General features: G+C 35.6%; 1 protein-coding gene and 1 pseudogene across 1 annotated transcript in view; both read left to right on the forward strand.

The window, feature by feature from the left end:
- Positions 1-24,008, forward strand: part of AP3B1 (adaptor related protein complex 3 subunit beta 1) — a gene marked incomplete at its 3' end in the record, with an annotated part of 255,186 nt that overhangs the window by 57,023 nt on the left and 174,155 nt on the right. The window contains exons 4-6 of the mRNA XM_039247437.1: positions 18,308-18,403; positions 18,962-19,122; positions 22,002-22,068. Of these exons, the coding sequence (XP_039103368.1) occupies positions 18,308-18,403; positions 18,962-19,122; positions 22,002-22,068 (324 nt within the window). The remainder of the gene's footprint in view (positions 1-18,307; positions 18,404-18,961; positions 19,123-22,001; positions 22,069-24,008) is intronic.
- Positions 4,757-8,833, forward strand: LOC120241999 (annotated as a pseudogene).

The raw sequence follows: 24,008 nt of genomic DNA on the forward strand, positions 1-24,008 counted from the left end.
ATTTTTCCTGGTGTGTTCTAAGAGTTCGGTAGTTTTAGCTATTGTATTTAGGTCAGTGATCCATGTCATAGGTCTGTGACCCATAGGTTCAGTGATTCTGGGAGGATTCAATGGACTCAGGATATAGTCATACTCATAGTTATGACTTATTACAATGAAAGGTACATAAGAAAATCAGTCCCTGAAAGAGGTGCTTGTAGTAAAGTCAAGAGAAAACCAGATGCAAGCGTCCAAGTATCTTTTTCCAGTAATTTTCCCAGTGATAATTAATTCCTCCAGCATCAATTGTGACAAAATATGTGCGGTGTTGTCCTCTAGGAAAACTCACTAGTGATTTAGTGCCTAGTTCTTTTACTGGAGGCTATTCATGGAGGCATTAACTGCCTAGCATATACAAAAATTCCAAACTCCCTAAAGGAAAGCAAATGTTGAGCATAAACCATATTGTTTATAAACCACCCTTGTCAGTTAGGCAACTGTGGGAATACCCCTAAAATTCAAGTTTCCAGATGCTAGTCAATGCCAACTTTGTAAGCAGACTTTCTAAGGATAGCAGTATTTGGCCTGCTTTACAATACATTTCAAATTGGATTTTGTGCTTGATGTCAAGTAAGTAAGGTTCAAGATTTTTTTCCCCAGACACTTATTTGTTCTGGTATCGTTTATTAAGAAGACTCTTTCTTTTCCCCCTTGAATTACCTTGCTACTTCTGTGAAAAATTCTTGATCATATAAGTGCAAGTATGTTTCTGGACTCTATTCTGTTCCCTTGATCTATTTTCTGTACCACACTGCCTTGTTTACCAGATAGTCTCATTGTAAGTCTTGAAGACAGGTAGTGTAAGCACTCCAGCCTTGTTCTGTTTTTAACCTTTTTTTTTTTGGCTAATCTGGCTCCTTTGTCTTTTTATGTAAGTGTTAAAATTAGCATGTCCATTTCCTTAAAAGCCTGTTAGGATTTATTTTATTTGCATTGAATGTATAGATCAAATTTGGGAAGAATTGCTGTATTTACCATATTACGTCTTCAATCCACTAATGTGGTCTTCTATAATTTCCTTTTGCAGTGTTTTGTAGTTTTTGGTATACAAGTTTTACATGTATTTTAAATTTGTTTTTTAGTAGTTTTGAAAGCTATTTTATCTGTTTATTTTTTAAAGTTCATTTATTTTGAGGGTTGCCTGGGTGGCTCAATCAGTTAAGTGACCAACCCTTGATTCTGGCCCAGGTCATGGTCTTGTGGTTCATGAGTTCCAGCACCGCATCGTGTGCTGATTGTATGGAGCCTGCTTGTGATTCTGTCTCTCCCTACCCCATCAGTGCACTCTCTCTCTCTCTCTCTCTCTCTCTGTCTCAAAATAAATAAACTTTAAAAATGTATAAATTTTTTTTAAAGTTTTCTCATTTTGAGAGAGAGTGTGCAACTGACTGAGTGGAGAGAGAGAGGGAGGGTTGGGGGTGAGAGACAGAGAGAGAGAGAGAGAGAGAGAGAATTCCAAGCAGACTCCACACTGTCATTGCTGAGCCTGATACAGGTAGAGGGGAACACTTGAACTCATGAACCAGGAGATCATGACCTGAGCCAAAATCAAGTGTTTGATGCTAAACCGATGAACCACCCAGGCGCCCTTGAATGCTCTTTTAAACAACATTGTCGTTTTAATGTCATTTCCCAATTGGTTATTGCTAGCATAAAGAATTGATTTTTGTATATTGATCTTGTGTTGTGTCTTTGCTAAATTCACTTATTAATTCTGATAGCTATTTTATAGATTTCTTAGGCTTTGTTATATAAATGATCATATCATTTGCAAATGTAATTTTACTTTTCTGTTCTTTTTTTCTTCTTGTCGTATTACATTGAGTACACCGTACATTACGGTATTGAATAAAAGTGACGAGAATGGTTATCCTTGCCTTGTTTCTCATGTAGAAAGTACTGTGCTTTTACCTTTGAATATGATACTAGTTTTAGGTTTTTTTTGCAGCTGTCTCTGATCATGTTAAGGAAGTTCTTTCTATCCCTAGTTTGCTGAAAATTTTTATAGCCAATAGTTTTGAATTTTTTTCAAGTGCTTTTTCTGTAATTTTTGAAATTATATGATTTTTATTCCTATTCTTTCAATAGTGGTAAATGACTAGGATTGATTTTTACTTGTTAAATATTTTTATTCATGGGGTAGATCCCTCATGGTCATCTTATATTAAATCTTTATATTGTTAGAATTTGTTTGCTAACTTTTCATTAAGGAGTTTTGCATTTGTATGTTGTTGGTGGATTTTTTTCCTCTTTTACTTGTAGTGGCTTTTGTTTTGATATCAGGTTAATACTGGCTTTATAAAATGAATCGGGATGTATTTCTCCTTTGCTGTCTCAAAGAGCATGTGTGGAATTATTTTATCCTATATGGTATTCTTTTATCCTTAGTATGAAATCCTCCGTGCTTGGAGTTTATTTTATAGGAAGGTTTTAGATTATTATTCAAGTTGTTTATTTGGTATAAACCACTGTGGGAATAGTTAACTCAGCAGACTTGCATTACTCAAACCCTGTACATTCCCCACAAAGAGATATGGTTTCCTGACTGCTCCTTGTCTGGCTTGGCCAAACTGAGCAGTTAGACTGTTCTGTCTGATAAAAGTGTGTCTCTTTTGAGCCACAGTGTAGTAGTTTGTCCAGATAGTGCGTATACTATAAATGTAATGTTTAGTAAACATGTGGGTTTTTTTTTTTCCTGTTCTGAAGCTTCAGTTACTGATCTCATACACAGTGATGACAGTGTGTGTAGCTGTAAAGTACCTCCATGACTGATTCCTAATAAATACTTTGGACAGTCTTTCTCAGTCAAGTTTCCCTGATTGGTGGCATTTTGTACATGTCATCACACATTGGTGCTGAAGGAATTAATCAGGACTTACGTGACTCCACTGTTAGGAGGATTCTTGGAAGCTTGTGCCTGGTCTCTGGACTTCACCCCCTGGACTTCACCCCATGTGAAGTCCTTTTGCTGATTTTCTATGTATACTTTTGCTGTAATGAATCATAACCCTGAGTATGAGAACTTTCTCAGTCCTATAAATCCTTCTAGCCAATCATCCAAACTGAAAATGGTCTTGGTGGATCCCCAGCAGAGTGCTATTTAGATTTTCTATTTCTTCTTGGATCTGTGTTTGTAATTTGTCAGTCAAGAAATTTATCCACTTCATCCAGGTTGTCAGTTTATTAACATAAAATTGTTAAAAATCTTCCATTAGTGTTTTTTAATGTCTGTACCTTCGGCAGTGGTATTTACTCTTCCTGATACTCGTAGTTTTTGTCTTCTCTTTTTCCTGATCAAATTAGAGGCTTATCAATTATATTGGCCTTTTGAAAAACAGCTTTTAGCTTTATCAGTTTACTTTTTTCTGTTTTGTATGTCATTGATTTTTTTTATGATTATTGACTTTTGTAATTTATCTTTTATATTTCAGAATTGTACATAATTTAGGGTTCCTTTTTTTACTATTAAAAATTAATTTATTGACAGGTGCATTATCACTCTTTGAACAAGAATGTGGTTCTATTTTTCTTGAAATGGTAAAAAACACTAAAACTGATATTAATGTCCATCACCTATATAAAATTCACCTAAGAAAACTGATTTTTTTCCTTTTGAAAACAAAAATAAACAGGACAGCTCTCCTAACAGTATTGAGCTGCTCGAACATCTGGAGAATGTGAAACATAGCTATTTATTTTTAACAAGCTTCCTTTTAAAAATGAAGGGACTAAATCTCTCTGTTACTTAGTGGTCATTTAGGAAATGTAAGTGTTATTTACATGTAAAAGAAAAAAGTCTCAGTAGTTTTATTATTTTGAAATTGGAACCTGAATTTGCAAAGGACAAAGTTAAGATGAGGTTCCTTTCTTAATATCTTATGTTGGGAACTCAGATCAAAACTTTTGGTTAATCCAAAATCTATAAAGAACTGGTCAGACTCAGCACCCAAAAAACACATAATCCAGTGAAGGAATGGGCTAAAGACATGAACGGACACCTCTCCAAAGAAGACATCCAAATGGCCAACAGACACATGAAACGAAGTTCAACATCACTCACCATCAGGGAAATGGAAATCAAATCCACAGTCAGATACCACCTCATATCCATCAGAATGGCTAACATTAACAACTCAAGCAACAACAGATGCTGGTTAGGATGCACAGAAAGAGAATCTCTTTTGCACTACTGGTGGGAATGCAAACTGGTGCAGCCACTCTGGAAAACAGTATGGAGATTACTCAAAAAATTAAAAGTAGAACTACCCCACGACTCAGCAATTGCACTACTAGGTGTTTATCCAAGGGATACAGGTATGCTGTTTCGAAGGAACATATGCACCCTAATGTTTATAGCAGCATTATCAACAATAGTATAGAAAGAGCCCAAATGTCCATCGATGGATGAATGGATAAAGACGATGTGGTATGTATAGACAATGGAGTATTACTCGGCAGTCAAAAAGAATGAAGTCTTATCATTTGCAACTAGGTGGATGGAACTAGAGGGTGTTATGCTAAGTGAAATTAAGTCAGAGAAAGACAGCTATCGTATGACTTCACTCATATGAGGACTTTAAGATACAAAACAGATCAACATTAGGGAAGGGAAGCAAAAATAATATAAAAACAGGGAGGGGGACAAAAACACAAACTCTAAAATATGGAGAACAAACAGAGGGTTGCTGGAGAGGCTGTGGGAAAGGGGATGGGCTAAATGGGTAAGGGGCATTAAGGAGTCTACTCCTGAAATCATTGTTGCACTATATGCTAATTAACTTGGATGTAAATTAAAAAAATTAATAAAAAAAGAGAAAAAACTTCTGGTTAATATAAAATACTATGTATTCTAAATGTTGCTTCACTTGCATTTTTCAAATTGAATTTTATACATTTTCATTGTTTAGTTAAATATTTTAAAATATACTTTATGATTTCTTTATTGACTCATGGATTATTTAGAACTATGTTGTTTAATTTCCTGATTTTGGGGGGGTTGGAGGGTTATCTGAATGATCTTACTGTTAATTGCTTTGTAACCTACTTCCATATTAGTCCTAAAACATACTTAATATTATTTCATTCTTAAAATTTATGAGAACTTGTTTGTAGATCATCATAGTTTATTTTGTTGTGCATACCGTATGCAATTAAAGAGAATGTGTACTCTGCTATTGTTGGATATACATTTCTATAAGTGTTACTTAAATGTGGGTTGTTAGTGTTGTTTAGATTTTTAAAATTATTTTTAGTGACTTGATGCCCAGTGTTCAACTGATTGCTAGGAGAGGGATTTCAAATCTCCCAATCATGATTCTGAAATTGTTCATTTCTCCCTTTAACTTCATCATAGATTTTAAAGTACTCCCATCAGGCCTTACTCTGTGTGTTGACTTGACTCTTTTATCCTAAAATAGATCCTTCTTTATCTCTGGTGATACTTTGTGTCTTAAAGTCTATTTGATTTGTTATCAGTGTTGCCACTCCAGCCTTTTCATCTCTTTGTACAGTTTATCTTTTTTTCCAACTATTTGCTTTCAGCCCATCTGTGTCTTTGTATGTAATGTGCATCTTTTATTGACAGCATGTAGTCTATCTTTTCCTCATCCATTTTGTCAGACCGTGACTTTGAATTGGATTGTTTATTCTTTTAACACTCAATGTAATTATTGATGTGTTTGGATTTGAGTGTACTATTATACTATTTATGTTCTATTTATTTTTTTATTTTTTAAAGTTTATTTTAAGAGGGAGAGAGAGAGAGAGAGAGTTCGCAAGTGAGGGAGGGGCCAAGAGAGAGGAAAAGAGAGAATCCCAGGCAGACTCTGTGCTTTCAGCACAGAACCATGAGATACTGACTTGAGCCGAAATCAAGAGTTGTACACTTAACCAACTGAGCCACCCATGTGACCCTACTGTATTCATTCATATCTTCTTGCAGTCAGTTTTATTTAATTCTGTATCTCTTCACTTAAAATATAGAAATCTTGCAACTGTGTACATACATATTCCTCCTATCTTTTATTTAGCTTTTTAGGTGTCAGATTAAAAACACTGCAAGACAGTGCCATTTTTGCTTTAAATATTCATAATTTATAAAGAAATTAAGAGAAAAAAACCCCAGAAAATTGTGTTTGTCACTTATTTCCAGTGTTCTCTTTGTATTGTAAAGATCCAAATTTCTATCAGTATCATTATCTTCCTGCCTTAAATTCTTCCTTTGGCTTTTGCTCTGGTGCATATCTACTGATGAAATCTCTTATCTGAAAGTGTTTTCATTTTACCTCTGTTCCTAAAGGATCATTGCACAGGTCATAGAATTCTGGAGTATATGTTTTTTTATTCTTTTTCTTTTAGCACTTTAAAGATGCTTTAGAGATCCTTTGTTATTCCTTATGTAGTATCCTTGTTAATTAATCGATACCACTTATGTAACTTGTCATTTTTCTGTTGATGCTTTTATGTTTTACTTTTTATCTTCGACTTTGAGTTGTCTTGGTTTGAGCTTTTTTGTGTTCATTTGACTTGGTGTCTATTGAATATCTTAGATCTGTGAATTACTGCCTTTGATCAAAATTAGGGAAATTTTGGCCATTTTTTTTCTTTTTTACTTTCACTGCACAGTACAATAATTCAATACTTGCATGCATAACCGTGTGCTTGTCATGACCAATGCATTCGTTAATCCCCATCACTTATTTAATCCAAACCTCCAACCACCTCCTCTCTGGTAACCATCAGTTTGTTCTCTATAATTAAGAGTCTTTATCTTGTCTCTCTCTCTCTTAATTTCTGGTTTGTTTCTTAAATTCCACATATGAGTGAAGTCATGAAGTATTTGTCTTTCTCTGACTGATTTATTTCACTTAGCTAGTACTTCTAGCTCCACTCATGTCACTGCAAATGGCAAAGGTACATTCTTTTTGATAATGTTCCTAAATGTTATTCCTAATATTCCTGTGTGTGTGTGTGTACACACATACCACATCTTCTTTGCTCATTTGTCTTTCAGTTGACACTTGGGCTGCTTCCATATCTTGGCTTTTGTAAATAATGCTGCTACAAATATAATGGGGGGCATTGTTTCTTCATGTAATATTTTGCTCCCTTCTCTTCACCTCCTCATATTGAAATTATATGTTTGTTATAAACAACAACATGTATGTTGTTTGAAGTGCCTGAGTTTTGTTGGTTTTCTTATATCTCCTTGTGTTCTTCCCTCTGGATTTTTATTCGTCTTTTTTTCTGGTTCACTTACTCATTCTTCTGCCATCTCCATTTGGTTGTTGAGTACATTTAGTGAACGTTTTTTCATTTTAGAATTTCAGCTTGTCTCTTTCTTATTCTTTCTTTTTCTTTGCTGAGATATGCTTTATTCTTCATTAATTGAGAGCACATTTTCTTTTACCTCATTAAGAATAAGTATAAACAGCAGTTCTAAAATCGTCAGCTAGTTCCAATACTGTGTTTATCTCAAACTTATATTTGGTTGATTTTCTTGTGTTTTCTTTGTGTGTGTATTCCATTTCTTTAGTTTCTCTTACATTGGGTAATTTTGAGTTCTGTTCTTGACATTATATTAAATCATGGAGATTCTGTATTCTTTTATTTTTATTCCACAGGTGGCATTTTTGAAGATGGTTATCTTGACGAGTTCAAATTGCTGATTCTCATTCTTAAGTAGCAGCTTCAATATCATTTCGTATTTTTTGCATTCTGCTTAACTACTTTGAGTCTATTCTCTGCTTGCACGGTTCAGGAGTTAGTCAGAGATGTGGGTAGAGACTGTTTGAGGAGCCCATCTCCACCTCTTTCCCTTCTGGGATTCCCCTACTTTCTTCAGTGGCCATGATTTTTGTAGGTTCAATATTTTGGTACCTTTGGCCAGAGAGACTGGTTTTTCCATCAGTACTTCTTCATTGCACTTCATCCAGCATTCACTTGGCCTCATCAGAAAGCCAAGGGAATGGGGAGTTTACTCTTTCTTGTCACCTTTGAGCATATACTCCTAACCAGACTCTGTGTGCTGCTGTTTCACCACCAGGAGCCAAATGCTTTTGTGATATGTCTAGATTTTTTAGTTTTCTGAGGGAGATTGATTGTTTTGGTACAATTTTATTCCAAGATTACCAGTTTACTTATCTATTAAAGAGTTTTAAAAATGATCTCTCGAAGGAGATCCTAAGAAGCCAAGAGGCACAATGTCATCATTTGCATTTTTCGTGCAAAGTTGCCGAGAGGAGCGCAAGAGGTAGCACCCAACTGTTATAGGCAGCTTCTCAAGAGTTTTCTAAGAAGTGCTCAGAGAGGTTGAAGGCGACGTCTGCTAAAGAAAAAGTTTGAAGACATGGCACAGGCGGACAAGGCCCATTATGAAAGAGAAATGAAAACTGATATACCTCCTAAAGGAGAAACAAAAATAAGTTCAAGGATGCCAGTGTGCCCAAGAGGCCTCCTTCGGCCTCTTTCTTGTTTGTTCTGAGTACTGCCCAGCAACCCAGGGGTGATATTGCAAGGAGGCTGGGAGAGGTGTGGGGTGACCCTGCTACAGATGACAAGCAGCCTTATGGAAAGAAAGCTGTGAAGCTGAAGAAGAACTCTGAAATGGTTTGCTGCCTACCAAGTTAAAGGAAAGCCTAATGCAGCAAAAAAGGGAGTTGTCAAGGCTGAAAAATGCAAGGAAAAGAAAGAAGAGGAGGAAGACAAGGAAGATGAAGAGGATGAGAAGGAGGAGGAAGATGAAAAAGCTGATGAAGGGGTGAATATGTTGGTTCTTTTTTTTCCTTGTGTATAAAGCATTTAACCTCCTTTATACAACTTAACTCCTTTTAAAGAAAAAAAATGGAAATATGAGGCTATGTAAGCTTTGTTTTTAAACTGTACTGTGTCTTTTTTTGTACAGTTAACACACTCCACATGTGTCTTTAGATACCCCTGTCCTGGTGGTATTTTCAATAGCCACCAACCTTGTGTGGTACAGTATGGCAGTTGTAAGTTGGTGTGAACATTCAGAGCAGGTGCTTGTTAGTGCAGATTATATATATTATGTAATTCTATGTATTAATTAATTATATATGGAGATGGTAGTTTTTCATCTTCGTTGTCTCTGATGCAACTTATATGAAATAATTGTTTTGTTAACCGAATACCACTCTGTAATTGCAAAAAAAAAAAAAGTTGCAGCTGTTTTGTTTACATTCTGAGTGTTCCTAAATAAATACAATTATTTTAAAAATAAAAAATAAAAATGAGCTCCTCCCTCCCCCAAAGTCTTTCATGTGTTCTCTCATATTTACCATTTATAGCCCTCTTCATACCTATGTATAGGTCCAAAGATCATATTTGGTATTGTTTTCCTTATGACTAGAGTACTTTCTTTAACATCTCTTTTGTTTTGCTAGTAATGAATTCGTTCAGCTTTTATTTTAAAAAGTCTTTATTTTGCCTACAGTTTGAAAATACCTAGTAAAATTTATAGTTCTAGGTTTATAGTCTTTTTTTGTTTGTTATTTAAAAAAATATTTCATTGTTTTCTGCCCTGCAAGTTTACTGTCATTGTTAATCTCTGTTTCATTGTGTGCAGTGTGTCTTTCTTATCTCTTGTTGGTTTTGAGATTTTTCTCTCTAGTACTGGTTTTAAATTTTACTATGATTTGCCTTGCCACTTTCTTTCATGTTTATTCTGTTTCATGTTGGTTGAACATCTTATATTTGTGGGCTTATAGTTTTCTTAAAATATGGAGGAATTTCAGCATTACTTTTTCCAAAATATTTTTTCTCTCTTCTCTCTCCTAGCATTTCTGGTACACATACAGGCTAATTGATGATGTACTACAGGTCACTGATACCGTGGTCAGTTTTTTCCTAGTCTTTTCTCTCTATGCTTCATTTTGATAGTTTCTATTGTGTATATTTAAGTTTACTGACCTTACATTTTGGTATGTCTAACTTGTTAATCTTTTTCAGTGTATTTATCATATCACCTGTTATGTTTTTCATCTCTAGATGTTTCATTGGTTCACTTAAAAAAATTTTTTTTTACGTTTATTCATTTTTGAGAGACAGAGACAGAGCACAAGCTGGGGTGGGGCAGAGAGAGAGAGGGAAACACAGAATCCAAAGCAGGCTCCAGACTCTAGCGGTCAGTACAAAACCTGATGTGGAGCTCAAACTCATAGACCACGAGATCATTATCTGAGCCGAAGTCAGACGCTTAACTGACAGAGCCACCCAGGCGCCCCTCATTGGGTCACTTTTATATCTTGCAATTCTCCCTTCAACATAGTCATATTTTTGTCTACCTTCTTGGGCACATGGAGCATATTTATAATAGTTATTATAAAGTCCTTCTGCTACTTTTTAAAAGATTTTATTTTTAAGTAAACTCTGTACCCAATATGGGGCTTAAGTTCATGACCCCAAGATCAAGAGTCACATGCTCTACTGACTGAGCCAGCCAGGTGCGTCTCTGCTGCTTCTGTCATTTCTGTCATTTTGAGTCTTTTTTTATAGATTGTTCTTATGGTTATGACTCATATTTTCCTAATTTTTAAGTTAATTGGATGCTAAATGTTAAGAAACTTATGTAGTTGGCTGCTGGATTTTGCTATACTTCTTTAAATTGTATTGGGCTTTTTGTGGTGCACAGTTAGTTGGAATCATTTGATTTCTTTCAAAGCAAATACATTTAAGATTTATTAGGGGATACAGAAATATTTTTAGTTTAGATTAATTTAATCCCACTCCTAAAGTAATGCCCTTCTTGAGATTCTACTCAGCAATCTATGTATTTATGAGACATTTTCTCTCTGGCTGATAGGAACATGAACTAATCCTTGTTCCTTGTGATCTTTAAGATCTCCTATGCATATTTTTTGTTGTGTTTGTTTTTGGTGTTATTGATCGATTGACTGGTCTGGCTTCAGGTAGTTTCATCTCAGTCTTTTTCATGTATGTCAGTGCTTCGTTTAGACTTGGTGGTAGTCCTCTGTAATGTGTGTGCTCTCTCTCTCCTGCTCACTGTGTCTGTGAAGTTTTTTCCTGTTTGTATTTTCACTCTGCAAATTGTTGCCGGGAGCCGCACCGGCCTCTCTGGATGGCAGTCACAGCAAGGATGTGGTAGTGTTTGCACAGCTCCTTCCATGAGAAACGAAAACTGGTATTTCTGCTACTACTGGCTCATGTTGGAAATGAGCCTGTTGGTATTGACCAGGCCTCACAATATTCCATATCAGACCCGTATTCTGAACACAGATACCTCATAAGGAAATGTATATTCCTGCCTTTAGATGAAAGCACTGTGGATGACTGTCAAAATGCTCTTCCTATGGGACTTGCAGATCCAAGACTTAGATAATAAAGGGGGTTAAAAACACAAGAGTTACAATTGAGCCTAGCCCCGAGACAAAGAACCTAATTTAAAGTTATGGTACAGATAAGGGCAGAACATAAGTTACTACATATATCTTTGCTAATTGGTGAAGCATAGCAGTCCATTCCTCAAGGCCTACAATCAACAAACACCCTCCCTTAAACTGGCAGCTGGGAAGAGGATAGATAAGAGAAGCTAAAACATAAACCCAGATGCAAAGACTGACACATTTATGGCCCCCATGGTGCTTGCACATTCAGCGTCAAGGAAAAGCCTTGCTCAAGCAACTTAGGAACAAGCCTAATATACTTTCTTCCTCTCATGATTAAAAATTGTCTAGAGGCCTACCCATGCAAAATAAGATAAGTTTGTTAGTATCTTAATCTGGGGGACTGACGTCAAGAATATGGGGAGGTTCTGTAAGAATACTTTTGTAAAGCCTGTTTCTGTACACCTTCTGCTGATCAAAGCATCTTGTTTCAAATAATTAGCCCCTGTAAAAATTCTGTCTTCTGATGTCATGTTAATGTTGAACATTAAAATAAAGAAACCAAAACCGACAGGACAGAGATGCCTGCCTGGTGATCAGAATGTCGGGGCTCTCTCACTCTCTCTCTCGCCGACACCGTCCATCCTTCAGGGACCCCTGGACCTGCTGGAGCCAGCCTCCAACAAATTCTAGCAACCTTGGCCTCTGAACTTTGATCTCTGTGTCCTCAGCACAGTGAGTCTTCTGAATTCTGTTTGAGTTGCCTCTGTGTTGGTAGACTTATGCTCGGTGGTAGTACTCAGCTTGGCTTTTCCCTCTCTCTGAGTTCACAGTACTATGCTGCTTGTTGTCCTACATGTGAAAACTATTGTTATATTTCCTGCCCCTCACCTTCTATTTAGTTAAGGCAAGAGGGTAAATCAGGTCTCTCATTTATTATTAAATTATAGCTTCATCAGAACCTATAACTGTTTCTAAAGCCTTAAAAATACATGGTATATTATTGATCAAATGAAACATTAGTCTGAGTTTTCCCTAATTTCTGTGTGGAATTTTCAGTTTGTAAGTGGTGATGTATTTGAAAATTCTCATCATCTTTTCCAGGCTCTACATCAGACTTCTGTAGCAGTGTCTTATAGTGCTTTGTGGCCAGAATATACTGAGTGAACTATATATCATTAGCAACTTTATAGTCAATGCTTAAGTATTTTTAATTTTAAAAACAAGGCATTTTTTTAAATGAAATGATTGCTTAGGTACAGGAAAGAATAAGTGAATAAAATAATCATGATGAGAATGATGGTAGAATTTTTTAAGTAGAATAGTAAGATGAGCTAGGTCACACTTCAACTGTATATAATGCAAATACAAGATTAATGTGAAGTGGACTCTTAGATATTGTTTTAACACTATGACAATGAATTGGTGTTACTATGTCCCTGATATACAGTAAATTAGTAGTTTAAGTAGTTTTTCTTCATATAAGGTAAGTTAGTTTAAATAATCTTGCATTTACATATTAAAAATCTGGAAACGTAAAAGTTAAGTATACATTTCTAGAGTACACATTTACATATATAAAAATAATTATTTTCCCATCACCATTTTAACTTTATTAGAAAGTATTACAAGGTTTTAAACATATATACTTTAAACCCATTTTTAGAAACTTATTCAAGAATATTTAACTTTTCTTTTAGATAATAAATACACTATATATTTTGAATAGGTGAATTTTGCTACAGAATGATTAGCCATTATAAAATCAGTTTGACTGACTCAGGTAAATTAAAATCAAAATAATTAATTTAATATTGGACTTAACGTCATAAACCATTCTTTCTAAGAGTCCAATTAATGGGAGAAATATAGTCTGTATGTATGTAATCTAGTTTTTGCAAATTTGACTTGTCATTAATTGGATAGATATTTATTATGCATTTATTACGTACATAATAATATGCTTGTTGCTATATATAATTCTGAATTGATAATATCAAGAGTTAAACTCTCTTTGATGTATTATGGTCATGCTATCTGAACTTCTAATTTGATGTAAGTGCAGGTATCTGAAAAAAATTGAGATTTGACTTAGAAAAATTGTTAGACATAGGTAAAGCTGTTATCTAAGTGTTTTAGGAATAGAGTCTCTCAGAAGCAATGATTGCTAACATTTAAAAGATGCTTTCTGTGCAAGGTTGTTAGTACCTTACATATATCAACTCATTTTATCCTCACAAATAACTCTGTGAGGTTGATTCTGTCATTTCCCATATTTTATATATGAGGCCACAGTAACAGAGAGGTTAAGTTGTCAGATCAAGCTCATGTTTCAGAGTCAGAAGCAAAAGCCAGGTGGCTTGGACCCTTACCCTTTTTAGAGCCATCCTTTGTGTTTGATGCATCCTTCCTCTTCCTCTCCCTTAATGACTTTGGCCTTTTATCCACATCTGGTATTAGCTATTATTTGGGAAGTATCTAGCATTGATATAACTTTTTTTTTTTTTATGACTTAGAGATGGGTAGAAATGAGCAAGTCATTAGAAATTGGTAGTAAATTAACTAGTTCCCCCTGGACTTCTAGTCTTCTTATAAGCAGAAAATTCTGTATTAATTATTGTTCATTTAAAGCTGTTTGCTCTGTTCAGGTAGTTATAATAATAGAACTTTCCTATTTTTTCATCTCCTCCCTTTACACTCAGATTCTTGTATACTGCCTAATGTTCTGTAACAAAAATGTCACTATAAACATAATTATTGGTATGTTTGAGTTTCTTTTGTTCTTGAAATACCTTGTTTTTTGAAACATACTTATCTAATGTGAGAAAACTGACATAAGCTTCTTAAAATTTATGTTTAGAGAATTGACTGATGTTTCATTCCTGTCAAGTGCAGAATTTCATTTTTATAAGTACATGCTGCCTTAGACACACAGTGAAGCTGTACGTCATCTTCCATTTGATGTCAAATGATACCAAAAGTTACCTAGTAAGCAATCAGTGGTTATAGTACAAAAATAATCAAAGGTTTAGTCAATAACTCATGAAGTTTGATGTACTAGTATTGATAAACTAATTAAACAGATCTGCCTGTGTTCTGCCAGCCTACTGGGGCTCTGCTATGATTAGCTTTACAGCAAGGAGTGTTGTAACATTGAATGGAGGTAACTGATCAGAGGATGGTGTAGTCACGGAGCTTTAAGTACTCCCATTTCTGGTCACAGAATGGTTTCAGGGAAACTAGGCTTTCTCTGCACACCTGCAGCCAGTCAGTGCATAGGCCTCTTGTGGTCAATATTGATTGATTCTTATAACAGAACTAGAACAAATTTGGTGTTTTGCAACCTTCTGTGATTTAATATTGTTATGCTTTTTGCTATAACAGGCACAAAAGTCCTTCTCCAATAGTGGGTAATTACAGCAATGCCTGCTAGCTCAGCTGTGGTTCTGAATGTTTCAGTGTCGCCCATATAAACCCCTGGATATATTCTGGAGTTCGTAATTCAGCTTTAAAAGTTGGCTGTACCGTTACTTGGTATATAAAGGTGTTGCTGAGAAGTAAATCACAGGAGGATGAGGGGATGAGTGGACTCTAACATTTCTTCCAAAACTTTCCAGAGAACTGTAGACTGGATCTGAATATAATTAGTGTGAAGAAAGAATATTTTAAATGATTAATTTAAAAAATCCCACAAGTTAGGGATGCCTGAGTGGCTTAGTTGGGTTGAATGTCTGACTCTTGATTTTGGTTCAGGTCATGGGATTGAGCCCTATGTCCAGCTCTCTGCTGAGCGTGAAGCCTCCTTGATATTCTCCCTCCCTCCCTCCCTCCCTCCTTTCCTCCTTCCCTCCCTCCGTCTCTTCCTCTTTCTCTCTCTCTTTCTCTCTCTTTTTCTCCTGTTCTCCCCCCCCCCGCCCCGCCCCTCTCTTTGACTCACACTCTTGTGCTCTCTCTCTATCAAAGCAAAACAAAAACCCACAAGTTTAAGACTTTTGGAGACAATCTTCTTAATACGCATCATTTCTTCCTAGTATGTTGGTATTTTTTCTAGGCATCTATGTTCTGAATTATAACCACTGGTGTTAAGTTAGATTCCTGATATAGAAATCTATTGAGAAAAGTCTTAAATTTTTTTCAGTATACCACTGGGCTGTGATGTTTCATTCAGCTAATTATTGAACTCTTACTACATACCAGCCAGTGTGATAGGCGAATAGGAATGCTTCCTGTATTAAGTAGCCCCATGTTCATTCTAAGGTGGATTTGGAAAGTTTCTTCCTTATATGCATTTGTGTGTTTATTTGGTATATTGAAAATGCTATAAATCAGTCAGCTAGGAAGTGTTAATTGCTTTTCGGCACTTTTGTAATCTCAGGAATTTAAATACCTGGTTGTGAAGAAAGAAATTTTGGGGCAGATTATGGACTGCATTGGGTCCTGAGTTTTAATTTTTTTAAGGGTTTTAGTTTTGTTTTTAGGACATTTTGATCCATTCACCACTGAAGAGTATTTGGAGTTTTTTTTTTTTTTGTTTTTCATCTATAATTCTGTCTATATAATACAGAAGAACAGATTGGTATCAACTTAAAATGGTGTGTTCAGCACCATTTCTTTTTAAAAGAGAAAACCTCACCAGGATATTTACTCAAGTATGGCTTGATGTAGTCAGTGTATTTTTAGAAAAGGTATATTTTTATTTTTAAAATTTAGTTGTGTCAGTGGAAGCACCTTAAATAGAACATGGCCTTATGCAGAGAAGGACAAATATCATATGTTTGCATGTATAGGAAGATTAGGAGGAAATTAACGGAGGACCATGGGGGAGAAGAAGGGGGGAAATAGTGGGGGAAAGGGGGAGAGGCAAACCATGAGAGACTCTTGAATGCTGACAAAAACTGAGGACTGATGGATGTTGGGGGAGGAGGGATGGGCACGGAGAGGGGCACTTGTGGGGATGAGCCCTGGTTGCTATGTGGAAACCAACTTGACAATAAACTATTTGTAAAAAAACAAAAAAACATGGTCTTACATTATTTGTTCTACTTAAACTTCATTTGTAGTTTGGGGTTCTACACCAAAAGAAATATAGACAAATTGTAGTGAGTTCAGAAGAAAGCCAACACGATAGTTAAGGATTTCAAAATTATGCTGGGTTAGGTGCCTGGCTGGCTTAGTTGGTAGAGTATATGACTATTGATCTTGTAGTTTTAAGTGCAAGCCCAATGTTGGGCCTGGAGCTTACTTAAAACAAAACAAAGCTAGGCTGTGTCAAAGGAAAGTGGAGTGTGAAGGAAGGCCATGGTAGTTGTCTTTAAAGAAGTTCAGATTGGTTAGTATGACATAAAATATGGCCCAGTGTAGCACTCTTTTTCTTTTCTAGCATCAATTCCAGTTATTTCCAGCTACTTCCCCTCATTTCCTGTGCTCTTTGAATATTCCATAAACTTTTAGGTCTGTACTCTGTTCATATATAAAAAAGTTAATCAGGTAGTGGTATATGAAGATATTTGAGAAGGAAGATATAGGCTATGAGCTATGTTAGAAGGAAGCAGTTGATGAATTTTGACTCATTTTTAAATTTTAATTTAATTTTTATTTAATTTTTCTCTTCATAATTCTGTTTTAGATTTAACTGATTAAATTGCACTTTAAAGCAGTTGTCAGAAGACACTTGGAGTCTTTTGGAATTTTTATCACAAAACATTGGTATTATTGTCATACCTTATTCTTACTGAGCTGAAAGTATCATGTAACATATTGGAATGTGAATGGTACCATACAGTCAGAGTTGGGACTCTGACATCTTTTGATGAGGAAGCATAAGTTCATATGCTGTGTAGCTAGAGGACAGAACCCAAGTTCTTTCTAGTATTTTTATCCTTCATTTTGAAAATATTTTTACAATTCAGTTAATATTTTAATATAATGTTCTTTTTTTTAGTTTATTTTTATTTATTTTGAGAGAGAGATAGAGAACAAGATGAGGAGAGACAGACAGCAGAGAGGGAGACCGAATCCCAAGCAGGCTTTGTGATGTCAGTGCAGAACTCAACACGGAGCTCGATCCCAGGACCTGATATCATGACCTGAGCCAAAATCAACTGACTGAGCCACCTAGGCACCCCTTAATATTCTTGTATGAGTTTTGCACAGCGATTTTCTTATTCCCTTTGAGAGAAAGTGTTGTCTGACAGAGAACTGGTTCTCAACTCAGGTTCAGCTGCTCACTGCTTGAAAATCAATAAAAAGACAAGTGGCAGTGGGAAAGGAAATGTTACTTTATTCAAGAAGCTAGTAACCTGGGAAGATGGTGGATTAATGTCCCAAAGACCATCTTCTCTGTCCAGGCAAAGCCAGATGGTGTTAAAAGGGAAGATGTGTGGATATGGGGTTTGGGGGTGGGCTATCTGTAGGAGGAGGTGGTGCCAGGGGAAGTGGTCGTATGTTGACAGGACCCTGAACAGACTTGCTTGCATCAAATATGGTCCGGGCTTTTCTTCTGAGAAAGACTGGTCCTTCTCTCCTTAAGGGGCCAGTGGTCTGCAGATCTCAAGGAAAGTAGATTAGTTCATCTAAGGACCAAGGGACTTAGGTCAGCAAGCAAGGAGTATAAGCTTAACGTAAGTTAACCGTCAAGACCTTTTGGAGTGTTGTTACAGAACAACATCCTTGATAAGATGTTGCTGTTATGGATTGGATTATTAAAATGCTTATTTCACAGGTTTTTTTCTGTTGCCATTCATCATGCTGCAGTATATTCTCTTTATGTCACAATATAAGCAGTCACCAAGTTCAGTTATTTTACTTCACAAAAATTCAGCATGGATTTGGCGTACAAACTAGTGAAATTTAATTTTCGCTCTGGCTACGATTAAGTGATTTTTTTTTTTTTTTTTTTTTTTTAACAGATCAAGAAGTTAGTGTATGTTTACCTGGTCCGGTATGCTGAAGAGCAGCAGGATCTGGCACTCCTGTCCATAAGCACTTTTCAGAGAGCTCTGAAGGTAAATAATACAGTGAGCCAGCAAATTGCTACAAGATTGGTGCAAAGTTGAAAGTGTGTTAAAGAAGTAGAGAGTAGTAATCTACTTAATTGGCGCAGTAGTGTTTTGAAAGAGTTGAAAGACCTCTCACTCGATTTTTCTCTCTCTCTTTTGTTTTCTACATGTTCTTTTATGTTCTGTGTAATCATTATCATGCATCCAAGAACTTTTCATCATTATACCTAGTTGTTGAAAGTGTACAGTGAGGGGACGTAACTTTTTAAAGGGAAAATTTATAACCTGCAGCTTTCTAGCATTGTGAAACTCTGAAAACCCAGCTAGTTTAATAGTGAATGATCAACTAGGATTATAACCGTTGCTTTTCTTGTTCAAATATCATTCAGAGAAATGAACATTTAACTTTTTCCTTATCCATTGTCCATATATTGGTTCTTTAAATTAAGCAGATTTTTTTCTGTTGTTAAATTGTACCCTGTGAGCACCAGTTAACTATGTCATAGAGATATCTTTGAAATATTAAACTTGAAATTTTGTTGAATATTTTGGCCTTCTTTCTAGGACCCAAATCAACTAATCCGTGCAAGTGCTTTGAGAGTACTGTCAAGTATTAGAGTACCAATCATTGTACCTATTATGATGCTTGCTATTAAGGAGGCTTCTGCTGACTTATCGCCATATGTTAGGAAGAATGCAGCCCATGCAATACAGAAATTGTACAGGTAGGTGCTTTGTTAATTATACCAAAAACGTTACATGGAATGTTATAGCCCATGGAGGCTTATTTTATAAGCTCTTATAATTAGTCTGTCCTTATACTAAGCAAAACCCAGTGACCATTTTTCTCCTTACTTTAGAGTGACTACTTTAATTTTATTTTGGTTATAGAAACCCTATCCTGGTGTTTACTTGTGAGCCTACCATGGCCTGTGATGATTTATAGATTCTATAAATTAACAGTGAATGGAATTTTAATTCTCATTTATATAGTGTTTCTCTCATATACATATATAGGTGTATATATATATATATATATATAGGTATGAGATATACCTATATCATATATACCTATATATATCATATATAGGTATGAGAGAAACTCATATACATATATTGGTGTATATATATATAGGTATATAGTTAACTATAGGTATATAGCTATATTATTAGAAAATTAAGATTTTTTTTATTATGGAGTAGAATCTTATGTGTATTTTCCTTTCAACTCATTTTGTTCTCCTTTCTTCCATCCTTTCCATCCTTCTTTCCATTCCTTTCTGATGTTCCCTTCCTTGCCTGACTTTTGTCCAGAGCTATTTTATTGAATTTTAAAATGTTCATTTTGAAATACAGCACCATACCATATTTGTATGATACTTATTAAGACATTATATGATGCCTTGATATTTGTGGAAAACAAATTGTTTATGTAAAAGTTATTATATGTAATAATTTGGTATTATTTTCTGTTACCATTGATTCCACAATCTTCTGTCAAGATTGTTTTTTGGTTTTGATGTCGGGTTGTATGTGTAAGGTGTATGAAAATGGTAGAGGCTGTATTAACACGTATTTGATGAAAAAAAATAAAACCAATACCAATTAAGGACAATTTATAATTAAATAAGATATTAGCATATGATAGACACACACAGACATACTAATCATGATTTTTTAAATGTTTATTTATATTTGAGAGAGAGAGAGAGACAGAACATGAGTGGGGGAGGGGAAGATAGAGAGGGAGACAGAATCTGAAACAGGCTCCAGGCTCCGAGCTGTCAGTACAGAGCCCAACATGGGGCTTGAACTCACAGACCACAGGATCATGAGCTTAGCCGAAGTTGGATGCTTAACTGATGGAGCCACCCAGGTGCCCTACACTAACCATGATTTTGATAGGATATGGTTCAGAGATGATCATATAGGGACTTCATAATGTAAAGATGTAATGAAGTGGGGTTAGGAAAGACTGCTTGGAGAAGGGAGACCAGAGCTAGAATTTGAAAGAATTAAAAGGTTTGTTCAGATAATTATACTAGTTAGCAGTAAACTTATATAAGTGTGTAAAAAGTAAAAACTCATTTTCTTAGGTTAACTGTCAGACAAAGCTATATCATATTTATCACTCATTAAATCTTTTCTTTTTACATGCTTGCAGAATAAGATCCAAGCTCACTATGATGGGTTAAAAGTCCATCACTGGACCTGGTTTTACCTCTCACCGCAACCCTTATTCTCCTTGCTTCAATTTGGTAGCTAGGTCCTGGCTGTTAGTCCTCTATATAAAATGTTTTTATCTTAGTACCATCTGTTTAGTCTCTCCCTGGAAAGTTTTCTGCTTTCTTCATTTCTAAAGTCAAATTGTTAAGATTCATCTGAGATGTTACTTTTCATTAAGAAATCCTCCTGCCTCCATTGGTGCTCTTGTTATTTCCGTAACCCCTTGTACATATGTCTGTTATGTGGTATGCTTATGTTTGGGACTTTCTTCGCTAGACAGTCTCATTTACCTTTGTATTCCCATTCTTCAGCTTCTCAGTAAATGGTCAACATTTGAATTACATGTTAGGAGGAAATTATATTGTTATCAATATTTCAGTGCTTAAAGCTATTAATAGGATGCATTTCCTAATTCTGTATATATATATATAAGCCTTTGCTTATAGTTTTTGGTTTTAGATGCCAGATTTTGTAATGCATTTAGTTTATTACTGAACTAAAATGAAACAAAATTCTTATTTGTGAATTCTCTATATTTGTTTTTGACCATAGTATATCCATAGTCAAAAATGATTGCTATCGTATTAACTTTTTCCCTTGGTTAAAAAAAGAATTTTTACTTTATCTACTTGTAATTACATTTTTAAAATTTCCCAACTGTTTTTTAGAGGTGAACTTGATATTTATTTATTTTTAATGTTTATTTGTTTTTGAGAGAGAGAGAAAGAAAGCATGAGCAGGGGAGGGGAAGAGAGATGGGGACAAAGTTTCTGAAGTGGGCTCTGAGCTGACAGCAGAGAGCCTGATGCAGGGCTGAAACTCATAAACTATGAGATCTTGATGTGAGCTGAAGTCTGAGGCTTAACTGACTGAGCCACCTAGGCACCTCTGAACTTGATACTTTCTTAATGTTATAAGTATCTGGGTTTAGTTAATATGAGGAACTTTATAATATATATTTTTAAACGTTTATTCACCTTGGAGAGAGAGAGAGACAGAGTGTGAGTGGGTAAGGGGCAGAGAGAGAGGGAGATAGAAAATCCGAAGCAGGCTCCAGGCTCTGAGCTCTCAGCACAGAGCCTGATTCAGGGCTCCAACCCATGAACCACGAGATCATGACCTGAGCCGAAGTCGGAAGCTTAACTGACTCAACCACCTAGGTGCCCTAATATGAGCAATGTTAAAGAAAAAGATTAGGATACATTTGGGAGAAAAACATCCCATTTTATTTGACATTTGTTTTCTGTTTATGTGTTCATATAATTCTTGCTCTCCTTCCTCAAAAATATTTCTTAATATTCTTGAAATGATTACCTTCATTTAAAATTAGAATTAAAGGAAAAAATTTAATTTGTGTTCTTTTCTTTTTATGTTTTAGCCTTGATCCAGAGCAGAAGGAAATGTTAATTGAAGTAATTGAAAAACTTCTAAAGGATAAAAGTACAGTAAGTGATATCTTTTTTATCAAGGTAAAATGTGTGTGTGTCTGTGTGTGCGCGCATGGAGCAGAGAGAGAGGGAAAGAGCGAATCTCTGTCAGGGTCCATGCCTAGTGCGGAGCCCATGGCTGGGCTGGAACTTGTGAACTATGAGGTCAGGACCTGAGCTGAAATCAAGAGTTGGATGCATAACTGATTGAACCATCCAGGCCCCTCAGTAAAATTGTGTTTTGTTTACATACTATCATTTTACCACTGTATATTTGATATAATTATTCTTACTGATTTGGAAATGGTTTAAGTATTCATGGGGCTTATTAAAAACCTTGAAGAATAAAAATGACTTTATGTAGGGAAGTATTACATTTTAGAAGTCTGAAGTCTGAAGAATAGCAAGTTGGGAACAAAAATCCTTTCTTTAATCTGTGGCTAAATTGTTGACTGCTTTTAGTGCCGAAGTTTTTATTTCAAGTAATGATTAATTAGGATTTTTAAAGGCTGAATCAGCTGGAAACATAATTGTTTTAAAATGAGGTATTAAGAAGTATTAAAGAGATACTAAAAAATATCTCTTTTAGAGGAGTATGTTTTAGTATTATGAATGTATATTTTTAAATACTTAAAAAAATACTCTATGGGCTCTGTGCTGGGCATGAAGCCTACTTAGAAACATATTCTAAAACATTTTCATATGTGCATGACTGTTTTATTTCTGTTAAGAGTGAGCTTACTGGCTAATGTGAGTCATCTTTTGTGAATATGTGTATCTCTTCCTCCTCCCTTCCCCACTCCTATTCTTTGTGTTCTTTGTGTGTAGTGATAATGGGATCTAGGAATGGTGATGGCCCATGGGGTCTGTGAGCAGACCTCTGGAGGATCTGGTATTTTCTGTGAAGGCTTCTGTAGTCACCCCTGCAGCTCACACTATGGAAGAAAAGGATTCCTGCTTGTCTTAGGATGCTCTAGTCAAGTAGCAAGTGTATCTGCACGTAGCAGCTGTCTAATAGAGTAGCCACTAGCCTCATACAGCTATTGTTGTATGGCTTAGCATATGGTTTATCCTGGAAAATGCTGATTGTGCACTTGAGAGGAATGTATAATCTGCTGTTGGTGGGCGGCGTATTTCTATAGATACATGTTAGGTCTAATTGGTTTCTAGTGTTGTTCAGGTCTTTTGTTTCTTTGTTGATCTTTTGCCTGGTGGTTGTATCCATTTTTTAAAGTGATGTGTTGAAGACTCCTATTATTGTAGAGCTGTCTTCCCCCTTTAATTCTGTCACTATTTAATATATTTAGGAGCTCTGATGTTTGGTGCACATATATTTATAATAGTTTTTAGTCTTCCTTTTGTCATTATAAATGTCTCCCTATTTCTTTTTTTTTTTTTAAATATTTTTATTTATTTCTAGGAGAGAGAGAGAGACAGACAGCGTGAGCGGGGAGGGTCAGAGAGAGAGGGAGTCACAGACTGAAACAGGCTCCAGGCTCTGAGCTGGCAGCCAGCACAGAGCCCGACGCGGGGCCCGAACCCATGAACCGCGAGATCATGACCTAAGCGAAAGTCGGACGCTTAACTGACTAAGCCACCTAGGTGCCCCAATGTCTCCCTATTTCTAATAACACTTTTTGTTTTAAAGTTTATTTTGTCTGATAAATGTACAGTATGTACAGCATGTCAACTTTCTTATGGTTGCTGTTTACATGATATATCTTTTTCTTTGTTTTTACTCTCAGCCTGTTGATAGTTTTGACTCTAATGTGTGTCTCCTATAGACACCATATAGTTGGAAATTGTTTTTTTTATTTTTAAAAAAATTTTTAATGTTTTATTTATTTCTGAGAGAGAGAGAGAGACAACATGAGCAAGGGAGGGTCAGAGAGAGAGGGAGACACAGAATCTGAAAAAGTCTCCAGGCTCTGAGCTAGCTGTCAGCACAGAGCCTGATG

This window comes from Hyaena hyaena, unplaced genomic scaffold, assembly GCF_003009895.1.
Source record: "Hyaena hyaena isolate Hyena2069 unplaced genomic scaffold, ASM300989v1 scaffold_299, whole genome shotgun sequence".
NCBI lineage: Eukaryota > Metazoa > Chordata > Mammalia > Carnivora > Hyaenidae > Hyaena > Hyaena hyaena.